Here is a 15098-nt window from a genome sequence, read left to right on the forward strand (position 1 = left end):
ATAACATACTCCCTTATGGTCAACAGTGGACCTGACACATAACAGCTGTGTCTGAACGTTCTTAACGACATCTATCAGTCGGAAGTTCCTCCGGATGAGTGGCGGTCCCAAATTATTCTACCGATCCTTAAACCGGGAAAGCCTGGTAATGATCCGTCTAGCTATAGACCAATAGCACTTTCGGCCACTTTGGGAAAAATTCTGGAGCACCTTATCAAAAACCGTTTGGAATGGTTTTTGGAGAGCCGGAGTGTGTTTTCTAAAACACAGTTTGGTTTTCGAAAAGGCTATTGCACAACAGACGGTATAGGAACCTTAGTGACTGACATACGCATAGCCTTTTCGAAAATGGAACATGTGGCGGCGGTGTTTTTGGATGTATCATCGGCATACGACAACGTCAGTCTTCCAATACTCAGGCAGAAACTGCGACAGCTGAGTGTCTCAGAGAAGATGACGAACTATATCTGCAATTCCCTTTCCTCTCGTACTATTACCATCACTTCCCAAAATTCCTCCCTTCCTCCTTTATTGGTTTATATAGGCCTTCCCCAAGGTAATGTCCTCAGTCCAACGCTTTACAATATTTATACCTTAGATCTTGACCTCTGTATAAATAGTTTTTGCGAGATAGTTCAGTATGCTGATGATGTAACCATTTACATTGCCTCAAAAGACATCGCGGAATGCTCTGCTCGCCTTAACGCTGCCATGCAGTATCTAAATGATTGGATGGACAGACATGGTCTCTCTATTTCTATTGCCAAAAGTTCGGTTGTTGTGTTTACCAGATCTAAATTAATACCAAATATTACCATCCATTCAAATCACCAAGTTTTCCCGGTTAAGGAAAAAGTAAAATTTTGGGGTGTCTATTTAGACTCCAGGCTTACTGGGGTACACCATATAAATCATGTGGTGAAGAAATGCGAAAAAAATATTAATATTCTCCGCTCACTCTCTGGTGTTTGGTGGGGTTCACATCCTTACACGCAGAAGCTTATGTACAATGCGTTAGTCCGAAGCCATCTAGATTATGGTTAATTTCTTCTCGAGCCCTGCAATAAATTACCATTGAAAGTTCTGGACAGAATTCAATCAAAGTCTTTAAGGATTGTTCTTGGGGCTATGAGGTCCACACCTATTAACGCACTTCAAGTTGAATGTGGGGATCCCCCACTTAACATCAGAAGACAATATCTGTCTGACAGATTTGTGTTTAAATTATTCCAGAATTCATCTCACCCACTCCTAAATAAACTCCACACCCTTTCACAGCTAGTTAGCACTTCAAGCTACTGGCGCCATAAAGACCTTCCCTGCATTTTGATTAGCTACCATACCATTACCCGTCTTCCTTGTCCTATATTCCAATGTAGACTTAATCCTCTTTTCACTACTCCCTATAATGCACTTACCCTCCCTCCAAAAGTGCTTCTAAATTTTTCAATAGACAAGGGCTCAACCATGGCTAACACACAATTCAAGCACATTATTCACCAACACTTTGAAGATTGGCTGCTTATTTTCACAGACGCATCAAAGCTTTTGGAGGGCAGCTGCGTTGGTGTGGCTGTATGGATTCCGAAAGTTAATGTGATTCTAAATTTTAAATTACCTCCAAATTCCTCTGTGTTTACAGGGGAAACTCTTGCTATTTTGGAGGCTCTCTCATTTGTTGAATCCCACCATCTCAACAAATCCATTATACTTTCGGATTCCAGAAGTGCCCTGGAGGCCATTAACTCCAATCAGTTCCGCTCCAGATGCAAATTTCCTTTGGTCTTGAAAATAAGACAGCTGCTTTTTGAATTTCAAACAAAAGGTGTTCAGGTTGTCCTAGCTTGGATACCGGGGCATAGTGGAATTACTGGGAATGAGGCGGTAGACACATGTGCTAAGGACGCAATAAGTACTGGTATGTCAAGTCAGTATATGGTCTATTGTCAGGATTTAATTACACTAGCCAAAAACCACATGAACAATAAATGGCACAATGATTGGGTCAAAACTAGCGAAATTAAGGGGAAACACTATTTTGGAATTCAGAATACTTTACCTATTAAGCCATGGTTTTTTAAATTCAAACAGGCAAGCAAAATGGTGTGCTCAACAATTTGCCGAATGAGACTGGGACACTGTTGCACGCCAGTTTTCTTGGCCAAGATTAGGGTGAGAGATCACTCCTTATGTGAATGCGGCCTAGACGAGGGCACTCTAGACCACATTTTCTTCTCATGTCCAAGGAACCAACCTTCCCTGTATGATATCCTCCCCCCTACCATTCCTCGTCCTATCAATCTAAAATCTGTTTTGTCCTTTGTAAATACTCCATTTGTTGAAATGTTATGTTCATATATTCATACTAACAAAATAAAACTGTGAGGTGTATAGTACTAACCCTAAATGTTTGTGCTTGTTTTAGATTTTTCAACATCCATACGCGTCTCAAATCATACCTTGTTTCTTCATGAAGCCAACCCATCCCAGAGCAAAGTCACATCAACCACTTTGACATTGGCAACTCACTACGGGGCCATTTTTTAATAAGAAGAAGAAGAAGAACAAAGTCGGCATCTGTGGCTCTACAAATATATACTAGTAATCTGTGTCTGTCTGTGGCAAAATCCTTGTAGAAATAATTTGTGATGTTATTACAGAAGAATCTAATAAACTAGTTATTTCCTCAGATACTTTAAGTTTTCTTACAGGAAGTGAGGACTTAATTGCAATCATCTTAACAAAGTATTTCTTAGCTAACATGAGTCGTCTCAAGAATAAAGGAGGAATATAAGTTTCAACTTCCATTGAGTTTATAGGGGTGGATTTCATCGCACCGGTTATAATGCGCAGTGCTTGATTTTGAATGATATCTAACTTTTTTAGAAGACTAGCGCTAGCATTAATATATGCTAAGCAACTATAGTCAAAGTGGCTCCTAACTAAACTTTTATACAACATTGAGAGAATTTTTGGATCAGCACCCCAAAAAACTCCTGCTAAACATCTCAATATATTGAGTCGCTTGTAAGCTTTATTACATATATAATCTATATGTACATTAAATTTAAGTTTGTTATCTAAAACTATACCTAGAAATTTATGTTCATTTACTAGTGAGATGATTTCATTATTACATTTAACTTGAACATTACATTGACTTTTACCAAAAGTCATAACTGAGCTTTTTGAAGAATTAATATTTAGTTTTAGTTTGTTATTATAATAATTTAACAGTTGCTTAAGAGCTAAATTAATATTACAATTGGCCGAGCTTAGTAGACGATTAATACAATAGATAACTATATCATCAGCATATTGTAGAACATTAACACCTAATACTTTTACATATTTACAAATTTGTGATGTATATAAATTATACAGGATTGGAGACAATATCGCTCCTTGCATTAAGCCTTTATGTGCAAATTTTGGACCATGTAGTATATCATTAAATTTCACATAGACAAGACGGTGATTTAAGAATCTATATATCCAATTTAAAAACCTACCAGGAATCCCCAATTCACTTAAAACCTTAATAAGTACAGACAAATTAACATTATCATATGCACCTTGCACATCTAAAAATACACAAATTGCATTTGAATGAGCCATTATAGAATTCTTAATATCATTTATAAATGAAACAAAGCCATCAACTGTACTTTTTCCTTTACGGAAACCTAACTGAAAATCTGGTAATATTGAATTAGTTTCTGTAAAATAGTCTAACCTAACTTTTATCATATTTTCAAAAACTTTTCCAATGCATGAAGTGAGTGATATTGGACGGTAAGAATTATGATCATGGATTGGCTTATCTTTTTTCAGAATGGGCAAAACACACTGAGTTTTCCACTCGCCGGGAATAACTTGTTTGGACCATAAGTGATTGTAGATATTAAGAAGAACTGCTTGTGCATTTTTGTGTAAGTTTTTAATCATTAAATATGGAAAATTATCCAGTCCAGGAGTAGAATCTCTTCTTGACATTAAGGAACTATAAAATTCATCCCAGCTAAAATCTTTCATAAAGAAGTTGAAATATTCACTATCATTATTACTTTTAAATATATCTTCTAATGAACTTTCACATTCTTCATCATTTGTAAATTTGTCTAAAAATTCTGGTACAAAACTATCACATTTACTATGTATGCTAGAATCTACACGCTTATATTTTTTGATAAAATTCCAAATATTCGTGACTGGGGTGTATCTATTAAATGTAGAGCATAAATTTTGCCAACTTTTTCTCTTTTCCTCTTTTATAATCCTTTTTTTTGAGTGCATCTAATCTCTTATAATTTATATAATTTTCCATACTTAAATTACTTCTATATTTTTCCAAAGCTTCTCTACAATCCTTTACAGCCCTATCACAAATATCATTCCACCACGGAGCAGGTACCTTTTTTTTAAATTTTTTAGATGAATTAGTTATTATAATTTTTGGAACACATTCATCTCTTAAAGTGTTTAGTAGATCACAGAAATGATTATAACTTTCTAAAGGATTTTGTAAATTATATATTCAAAATCTTGAAATAGATCTTTTGACATATTAAAGAACTTATCCCAGTTAGCTTTTTTGAATAAATACTTATTTACATTTTTATTTATGTCATATTGCATAGGAGAAGTATTAAGTTTTGTAAAAGTTGGAAAGTGATAACTTCCCAACGGATCGTCACCGACATGCCATTCACAATAGGGAGCCAACTCTGGACTCACTAGTGTAACATCAATTGCAGAAGTGTTATTGTTTGGTCTGCCTACTGTAGTAGCACAACCTGTATTTAAAATACATAAATTATATTCATCTATAACTTCATACAAGTCTCGTCCTCTTGTATTATTTATTGTACAACCAAAAGCTATGTGATGGGCGTTACAATCACCCGATATGATAATAGGTTTAGGAAGATTATTAATTATTCTTTTTAATTTTGTTTCTAGGTGGACTGTAAATGCAAAGGATTGTAATGGAACCTATACCTGTTTCTATGGTTATGGCAATAGTCTATCTTGATAATTTGGAGTCGGATGCTGCACATACTTTATAGAATTCCTAATAATTATTGCCACTCCTCCGTGTTCATTTGTAGCATTTTTATAAATGAAATTATACCCAGGGAAATGAACCCGAGGACTTGAAGTTTTGAGCCATGTTTCATTTAATAAAGCTATATCTATTTCTTTATCTATTAAGAGTGATTGAAGTAAAGGTTTTTTATTATTTAAACTCTGGATGTTATGCTGTACAATATTAATACTATCCATTACTTATTAAAGTTTTTAATGAATGTTTCTTTAATATGTGTTGTAGTCTTAATCTCATTAGAATTTCCTATACTTACAATAGTGCTTATTATGGCTTCTAAAATTTTTTGATTATTAATAATGTCCTGGGCTGATATCTTTTCTGGAACAATTTTAACATTTTGAGGATTAGCTTTTGTAAGAGGTGGGAAAGATGTTAAATTATTTGTTATGTCTGCATAAGTAGAATTATTAACTCTCAAAGATATGTTTTTCTTAATTTTAGAAGCCTTAATTGGGCACTCCTTAGAAATAGCTAGGTGATTACCTCCACAGTTTTTACATTTTAAAACTTCTGATGTGCATTCTTTATAAGAATGATTCTCTGCACATTTAGAACATGCTTGTTCATTAAAACAATATTTTGCAGAGTGATTGAAAAGTAAGCATTTAAAACATTGTAAAACTGGAGGTATATAATTATGAACCTTATATCTCCATCCATCTAAGAAAATGCATTGTGGTAATACAGTGCCAGAAAAAGTAACAGTAATAGTATTTAACGGAACAAATGTATTATTTTCTTTTTTCATAAACCTACGTACACCAATAATATCAAGATCACTACTTATTTTTTCAAATAACTCCCTATTGCTAATTTCTTTAGGAATGTACCTGACTACCCCAACCCTTTCCACAGAGGCAGCTGGGATATATGCTCTTAAGTTATTCTCTTGTATAAATTGGGCATTGAGGAAATCATTTGCTAGTGCCGCTTGTTTGAATATTATTTTTATTTTGCGGGCGTTTATTCTAGATCTTTCATGGACCCCTTTAGCATTTTTGAAAATTTTTGATAAATTTAGGGGGTTCATATTCCCTATTTTGGTGTCTTTATTGCAATGCTCTACGAAGACTATGAATTCTCCATTGGAGGTAGTATCGGGATATTTTCTTGTATAAGAAGGCTTTTGAAATGGTTTATACTTATCGCCTGGGCTGTCGAAAATTTTTCTTTTCTTTGATGAAGACGATTTGTAACTACTTGCATCATCTCCATCGCTTTCACCTTGCATTTTGTTTGTTTTTCCTTTTATTTTATGTAAGAAAACTAGCAAATAAAAATTTTAACAAATTTTTGTTCAAAAAAGGCGCCTTCCTCTTCCCGCCAAAAAGAGCAAGTTCCTCCTTGTTTCATTTTTGCAGTGTTGCCAGACGGCCAACTCGGTTTCTCCCCAAGTGTTCCCCGAAATCCCCCCAAAATTCGGGATTTCAAGAAAAATCCCCCCACAAATTATAAAAGAAATTTTTTGTTCATTATGAATGGGAATTTCACAAATGGATACGATGAATGTACACTATTTCTGCAATAGCGTCCAATCTTTACAGAATCAGCATCTTCGCGAGCTCCTTGATCATTTTTATGGTTCCGTAAGTCGTAACCTAAAGGTAAAAACGGGACCATAGTACTTAGATTTCGCCGTCTGTTCCCAGATTTTTTCCACCAAAAATCCCCCCAAAAAATTGTTCCCCCCAATTTTCCCCCCATCACCTAAAAAAACCCCCAAATTTGGGGGGATTCCCCCCAATCTGGCATCACTGCATTGTTGCAATTAGGTTTGCAACAGTGTTGCAGAAATGACATTTATGAAATCGGTGTTGCTACCAACTAAAAATCGTGAGAAATAGGGAGATTGCTACCAACTAAAAATCGGGAGATTGCTGCCTAAATAAATCAAATTAAAACACCTGTTAAAGTTATTAATCATTAGCCTCCTTGCAGCTTAGACAATAGGCGTAGTTTGCATCTTTAATATTACTGCTTGCCTGTAACCACCCAGCAAACTCCGGGCGTGTTTCCCACTCTTTTTTATATTTTTGTAGTAAGTAGGTATATCTTTTTCTTTTTGTTTCGAACGTACCACTACTAGTGGTTGGCAAATCACTGTCTGGGTCTGAACTAGACATTTGATTTGCGTTAATACAATATGGGAAGTTGCGTATCGGACGAATGTTTATTAATAAAAAATTGAAAAATGAAAATTGAAAATTTGAAACCTGTCGCATTCATATCGACGTATTTAATAAATATATTCCCCTACAATAATATTCAACTTTAGTGAGTATGAATTACAGCCTATATTTGCTTGTTTATTGAAAGGCCAATCTAATGCATTGCCCCTTGGGGAATAACCCTAACTTGGGGAGTAAAATAATAATAATAAAAATGTTAAATTTGGTGTTACAAACTACAAAATGAGTATAAATTAAGTTTAATGTTTTAAAATTGAGTAAATCGGGAGATTATACCCTAAAATCGTTTTATCGGTATTTGTTTGCCAAAATCGGGAGATCTACCGATAAATCGGTAACTTTTACAACACTGGTTTGCAATTTTGCTTATCTAAACCTATGTTGTTTCACTAATCACTTGTTTGACTTTTTTACTTTTTCATTTTGGCACTGACACCGGGGCCGGGGGTATACTTTGGTCTTTGCCACATATGACATACAGTTCGACGAGTTCATATATTTAAAAGCACTGTCGTACTGTATAGCGGGTGTAAGCTTCTTGGTATAGCGTTTTCGGCATCAGGAATTAAAGCGTCTACCACTTTACTGAATCGACGGACTTGACTTTTTGATAGGGCTGTTGATAAAATATCGTTATATCAAAATATCGATATGATTATTATAAAATATCGATATTTATTACTAATATTTTTTGGACGATATATATCGATAGTTCGATATTGAAGTGTCGATATCGATGGTCGATATATTTTTAAAATAAATTTTATTTATTTAATTTTTTTTCGTAATTTATTTAATCTATATATACAAAATCATCGTAAACTTAATCTACCTACTTTTAATGCCTACTGCCTAACAATCGTTGTATCCAAACAGCTGAACATATAAAACAAAGAGTAAGTATGTATTTTTAAAAACTTTTACTAAAAATATTGGTATTTAATACGTAATGTATAATTAAATTTAAAAAATAATTACTTAGAACTATAACCTAACACTTATTGTACATTCATAATTTAATTTGTTTAATAAATATACTGGACTATAAACTGTGTAATCATTTTTGAGCTGACTTACGAAGTTTTTTTTATAAAGCCGATTATATATGGAAATATCGATACTCAGATATTGATAAATTTACAAATATCGATATATTATCCAAAAAATTTTTTATATTATCGATATATAAAAATTTTTTGGATAGAAATAGTTATGTTAGGCCAAATTATAGTTCATTTCGATATAGGAAGGTAAATGCCATAGAGGTTGCTAAAATCATTAAAAACTTAAGTTGTAATAAGGCACCCGGTAGTGATCAAATACGGGTAACGGATTTAAAATGTATAATCAATGATATAAGTAAAATTATTGCAAAATTTGTTAACATGTGTGTATCGCAAGGTATTTATCCTGATGAGCTCAAACGAGCAATTATAAGACCGATTTATAAACAAGGAAGTCATTTGGACTATACAAATTACAGGCCAGTAGCTATTTTATCCGTAGTAAATAAAATTGTAGAAAAAATTGTAGTTAAACAAATAAGTAATTATTTAGAAAAAAATAATATTATTACCAACTGCCAACATGGATTTAGACCAGGAAGGAGTACAGATACCCTACTAATTGAGTTTACGGATTTTATTAATGAGCAGCTAAATGATAAAAATCAGATTTTAGCATTATTTATTGATTTTAAAAAGGCGTTTGATACTCTGGACCACAAACAGCTTTTAAAGGCAATGGAGGAATGCGGAATCAGTGGGCCCACCAATAAGTTCTTCAAGAGCTACTTGAAGAACAGGACGCTCTGCACCGTTGTCGATGATACAACGGGCGCAGATGCGGACATAACGTTGGGGGTGCCCACTGGTTCTGTATATGGTCCTTCTGGGTATACAATGCATGTAAATAGCATGCCTAATGTAGTAGAATATAGTAGGTTATACATGTATGCTGATGATACATGCTTGGTAGTAGTAGGTAAAAACTTGCAACTGATGGAAAGTCAATTGCAAAGTGATTTTGATAAAATAACAAAATGGGCCCACGACAATGGGATAATACTTAACGCCAGTAAAACTAAAGTTATGCATATATGCTCACCCTACAATCGATCAGCAGGAGCAAATGTACGCATAGTGGGACACGTATATAACTGTTTACATCAAAAAAATAACTGTCATTGTAACGAATTGGAAGTGGTAAATAATATAAAATATTTGGGTCTGATTATAGATAAAAACTTTGCTTGGAAGCCGCATATTGAATTAGTATGTAACAGATTGAGATCAGTACTCAGTAAATTTTATCTTTTAAAAAGAATATTAGATAAACGTACTCTGCTTATGGTTTACTATGCTCTGGTGGAGTCTGTCATTAATTATGGATTAAATTGCTATGGGTTAACGTTTAAAACGTATATAGAGCAAATTAAAAATATACAAATAAGGTTTTTAAAAATAATGGTAGATAAAAGAACAAAAAATAAATACAAAGACGACTATTGTAAGCTATTCCAGGAATGTGAAATTATACCAGTAAGTGAAAAAGTGAAATATTTAATTGCGATAGAAACATATTATAGTGATAAATTTAAAATAAAGATAAAGCATAAATATAGTGTTAGAGAGTCGAAAAAAGGAAAATTAGAGCAAATAAAAGTAAATAATTATTATGGGGAAAGAACTAGGAAGTATATAGTGCCTAAGTTATGTAATAAGTTTAAGTTATTAAGAGAGGAAAAGAAAATAAAGTGTAAAAAGAAATTAAAACAAAAACTCAAAGAAATGCTTGGATATACTAAGAAAATGTAATAAAAAAAATGTAGTCTCATTCTCACACACAAATACCGACACACACACGCAAACACACACACACACACACACACACACACACAGACACACGCACACACACGCACAAACACACACACACAAACACACACTTTTTAGTTAGTTCATAATTATGTTACTTGTTAGTATTATATTTTGTGTAATTATTGTATTACAATTGCATGTAATTTTTTGTGTTTGAGCGGAACGCCTACAAACTGCTTGTTCAGTTTGGCGTATTAATGTATACTGTAAAACAATTGTAATAAAGTGAATAAAGTATTTAAAAAAAAAAAAAAATATCGAAAATCTGATGTCTAAAAAAATATCAACAGCCCTACTTCTTGACTGTATCAAGACTTACTTAGGTTGGGTTGCACCAACTAACTTTAACTACAATGCAAAATGTCAAATCTTTGGTTAAAGTTAAAAATGGACGCCACCAAGACGCCATATTTAATCATAACCATAGAACTTGACAAGGTTTTAAATGCACGTGTCGAAAAAAGGAACTAACGCTGTCATCATACAAAAACGCCATTTTTGACAGTTCTCCTTTACCAGCAGCGTCCCCGCCCACGTTCATATTTTATAACCTTTTTGGACCAGCTGTCATCTGTTAATTTCTCCGCTCAAAGTTAAAGTTAAAGCTAAATTAAGCCTTAACTATAACCATAACTTTAACCTTAACCTTAACCACGCCTCTGGTGCAACCCAACCTTAGACTTTGACTAGACTTTAGACCTGACAATATATAAAAACTATGCTGAAAATTGTATTATATAGTCTGTCAAGAAAGTGAAGAAATTAAAAAGTGGCAACATCGTAGTGTCATCCCTGTCAAATCAACCTAAAAAAAAGGGATGACACTACGATGTGGCCACTTTTTAATTTCTTCCATTTACTTTTATAAGTGGACGCGGCATAATGGTCTCTACCAAATCAAAATACCGTGGCCGGTCCGCCATTTTATGTTCCGGCTCTCCAAGGTACATAAACTGTCAAAGTGTCGTATTATAGGGATGTCGAAATTGAAAGAAAATATCGATATATCGATACATCGATATTTGAAAAAATATCAATACGGTCTCGATATATCGCGAAAAAAATATCGATATATCGGTCAAAGTTTTCGATCAATTTTCCTTTTTTAAAATTAATTTATAGTCCGTCAAAAAAGTGAAGAAATTTAAAAAAGTTTTTCCTTGGATCGGTACGTTTATATTTTTACTAAAATTTTTGTTATTTTACCGATGGCTTGACTTCGTATGTGCTAATTTAGTTAATAATTGGACAATAAATAAGATTGGTGATAGAATAGAATATAACATGGTTTGATTTTCGATATTTAATCAACATAGAAATTAGTAGATTTGACGTTTAGTGATGTACTTTTTTATCGAATTTAAAAAATATAAGGTGAAGAATCTGATCATTTATTTAAAATATTTTAACGTTAATAGCTCATTTATAACATCTTACTTATCGATATCCTCGACAAATATCAACCGAGTGTCCCATCACTATAGGCCGCCATGTTTAGTTCTTGGCAATATGGCGCCGGCCACACTTTTTTGTAGTTATGTCGCTTCCATCTGTTTCCTTATTCATTGATTTCTTCACACACTGGCACTGACCTCCATTAAACAAGTTATACATAATAATGGAGGTCAGTGCACAGTGCACACTGGCCATGGTGTCTGGTGATATAGATTATAGCCGAAGATGAGCCGAAGTGCCATAATGAGAAAACAAAGTCATTTTGTCAGTTGACTCTACAAATATAAACTACAGTCGGGGCAATTTAATAGGCCACATTTGACATCTGTCAGAATAATCTCCATAGTGAGGTAAGCTCATAGAGTATACATTATAGCAAGCTATAGAGTGCTTCTAACAAGGTATGAACTGTAAGCACGAGTGTGAACATATTTTCCTATAAGCGTCAAACGATGGCGCATGGAACATCACTAGACTTGCGTTATACGTTACTGTAAGCACGAGTGTGATCATATTTTCCTATAAGCGTCAAACGATGGCGCATGGAACATCACTAGACTTGCGTTATACGTTTGAGTATCTATAGAACTTCTGCTTACGATCGGCACAACGGGGAACGAGCGATGCGCGCGCTCTATAGCTTGCTAATGTATACTCTAAGGGTAAGCTGCTCCATACTTGACACTGGCAGAATGTTGCTAAAAAGCGATTGTTTGCCATAAATAAAAGAAGAAGAAGAAGAAGAGGTAAGCTGCTTAAAAACATCGACCAAAACGAATAAATCGATACGGACTTGAAATAAAATATTTGAATTTTATATGTTATTTATAAAACCAAAAACGAATTCCTGTCCTATTATTACTTTTTCTTTTGTAAATTCAAGGAGCAAAATAAGACAATTACATAATTTACTAGAAAAATTGCATTTATTCACTTGAAATATCAAAACTGTTAAATTTTGTATTATCATTATTCATTTCACATGAATATGTGTTACTTTTCACAACGTGGTTATGAATTTATGGGGATATATCGTTACAACTAATCAATGCATCTGATTCTACTTATTCGCTTTCGATTTTTAGAGTAACATCCCTAGAGTTTAAAAAGAAAAAAGGTCAGCTGACGTAACATTGTACCGACGTCAGTTCTTTAAATCATAATTTGTTTTTTATTTTAAAAATTGTTTATCAGTGAAAATAAATAGTAAAAGAACTCGTATTGGTTATGTTTATAATAAATATGTAATCGTTATTAGAAAAAGTGAATAAATTGTTCAGTAATAACAATGTCTGTTGAACTGTCAAATGTGGCCTATAATTGCCCCGACTATAGTATCTGTGGTTGACTCAGTTGTCACAATCTGACGTCTGAAAAATTGAAAATTTTGTAAAAAATAAAATGTTTTTTCCGTGTTTTTTTTTCTGATTTCTCTATTTTTATGTGCCTACCTATAATTATTTTTATTAATTAAATTAATCGTTGTTACGAAAACATTAAATAATACTATAGTTTTATGGATGTCATGAATGTAGTGTACAAGTCTGGTTCGGTAAACACAAATTTATGATATTCAATATGTCAACAAAGAAAATTGTGTATAAATCAACAAAAGAACACCATGAAGAAACAGATTCCCTTAGTTCCCCTTGTTTTCAAATTAATTCCGATGTGGAACTGAAAGAAACCCCTACGACTGGAGAAGAATATTTATTAAAAGTAATAAACGAAAGGCGACAATATTCGTTTGTGACTCGGTGTAACAAAGACTATACAAAATATGCTAGAAATCAATCGTGTTTTGTTAATGAGGTAATCGAATGTGAAATGTTCGTTATTTGTATATTTAAATAGACAACTTCATATTATAATTTCACTGACAAATAACTTAATTTTTTTTATATTCACCACAGATGCCCCATGCAAAAGCTCCTGAAGTTCTAGTTCCAACGATAGAATGGCAAAATATACAAGTTGCCGATTTCTCTGATACACGCATGTACATATCCCGGATGCTTGCAAAGAAATCCCTGTGGCCAACCAAAGTGAAAAAGATTGATATTAATCCAAATAACATTGGAGCTTGGAAATCGCTTTTTCAAAACGAAGACCCTTCCTTGTCAAGTTTAATAGGGGCACACAGTGCAGTTATAGATAGAGGTCTAGAAATTTTAGTTGATGTTTTGGATCATATTAAACCTGGTAATACAATAACTCATAGAACTGGTAAGTAAAAGCAATTCATTTTTGAGAACATTTTTATTCAACCAAATAATGTGCTATCACATTTGTTTACTGTATTGTCAATATAATATATGTATTTAATTTCAGGCCAATGGATATATGCTCTTCTGGCATGCATCAGGCAACCACTTCTCTCAGACACTATTAGCATTATTAGAGATTTAGCCAGAAAATGTGCAGAAATCAGGTAATTTAAATTAATTTAACTTGTGTCAACAACTTTAGTTACAATCTGGGTCAAGACTCATTTGAATTTTGATTTGCTTTGTGACAGATAAAATAAAAGTATGAATAAATGTGCTTATTATCTTGCTATGTGACAACAACCAGTAGAAAGCCAACCATTTTTCGACAGTAAAAATGTTCTTGTATACCATGAGATAAGTAATTCATGTTAAGTCAAATCCCATCAGACTGATCACAGCTAACATTGAATTGACATAACCTTACCAAAAGACATAGGTCCGCCATCTGCCTAGGAATCAACTTCTCTGATAGTACCATCGAGGAAATTGATTCCTAGGCAGTTGGCAGACCTACGTCATTTGCCATCCAATGTTAGCTGTGATCGGTCGGATGGTTTTGACTTAATGCAACCAAATTACTTAGGTCCGCCATCGGCCTAGGAATCAACTTCTCTGATAGTACAATATCTAAGATTTCTAGACTAAACTAATTTATTTCCAAATAAAGGTCAGTTTAAAGGAAAGACAGATAGACACTTTTCCATTAACAATATTAATTCCCATCAATCCCTGAGCGGCACCCGGCTGTCACATAACAATTGAAAATCTATTGTGTCTGCGATTCCCACGAGCGAGGTAATAAGTGAAAATATTTAATGTTTTTCAGGGTACATCTTGATCCTGAGAGTGAAGAAACAAAAGTAGCTGTAGCACCATTAAATATTTTCATCTGTTTAATAGCAAGATATTTCCGACAGTATGACTTAGCTGACTGATACAAAGTGTTAGCATAGTGTCAAAACAAGAACTATTTGGACAAATATTTACGACCTGGTGAGCTTTATTTTTTAACTCTGATGTGATAGTGGTAATGTAAATTGGAATTTATATGAAAAAATTACTCCTATTTTTGTCCATATCATTATTGATTGATTTTAATTTGTTTCTTTGAAAAATGCACATGTATAAGTTTTAAAGGAAGTGTGATTATTGTCCTCATGATACTGCCAATTTTATTAGGATTTAATAAATACGTAAG

General features: G+C 33.4%; 1 protein-coding gene and 1 long non-coding RNA gene across 2 annotated transcripts; both read left to right on the forward strand.

Annotated features, from left to right (window-relative positions):
- Positions 1-2620: 2620 nt before the first annotated feature.
- LOC121730646 lies at positions 2621-5024 on the forward strand. The gene is made up of 3 exons (XR_006036141.1): positions 2621-3027; positions 3835-3932; positions 4963-5024. It is a non-coding gene; the product is annotated as an uncharacterized LOC121730646 (long non-coding RNA).
- Positions 5025-13066: 8042 nt separating this feature from the next.
- On the forward strand, positions 13067-14950 carry LOC121730493 (gem-associated protein 2-like). Its single transcript, XM_042119550.1, has 4 exons — positions 13067-13442; positions 13544-13856; positions 13962-14061; positions 14727-14950. Exons 1-4 carry the CDS (start codon positions 13197-13199, stop codon positions 14833-14835), a joined length of 768 nt encoding a protein of 255 aa, XP_041975484.1. The 5' UTR covers positions 13067-13196; the 3' UTR covers positions 14836-14950.
- Positions 14951-15098: the final 148 nt, after the last annotated feature.

Source organism: Aricia agestis, chromosome 9 (genome assembly GCF_905147365.1).
Source record: "Aricia agestis chromosome 9, ilAriAges1.1, whole genome shotgun sequence".
Lineage (NCBI taxonomy): Eukaryota > Metazoa > Arthropoda > Insecta > Lepidoptera > Lycaenidae > Aricia > Aricia agestis.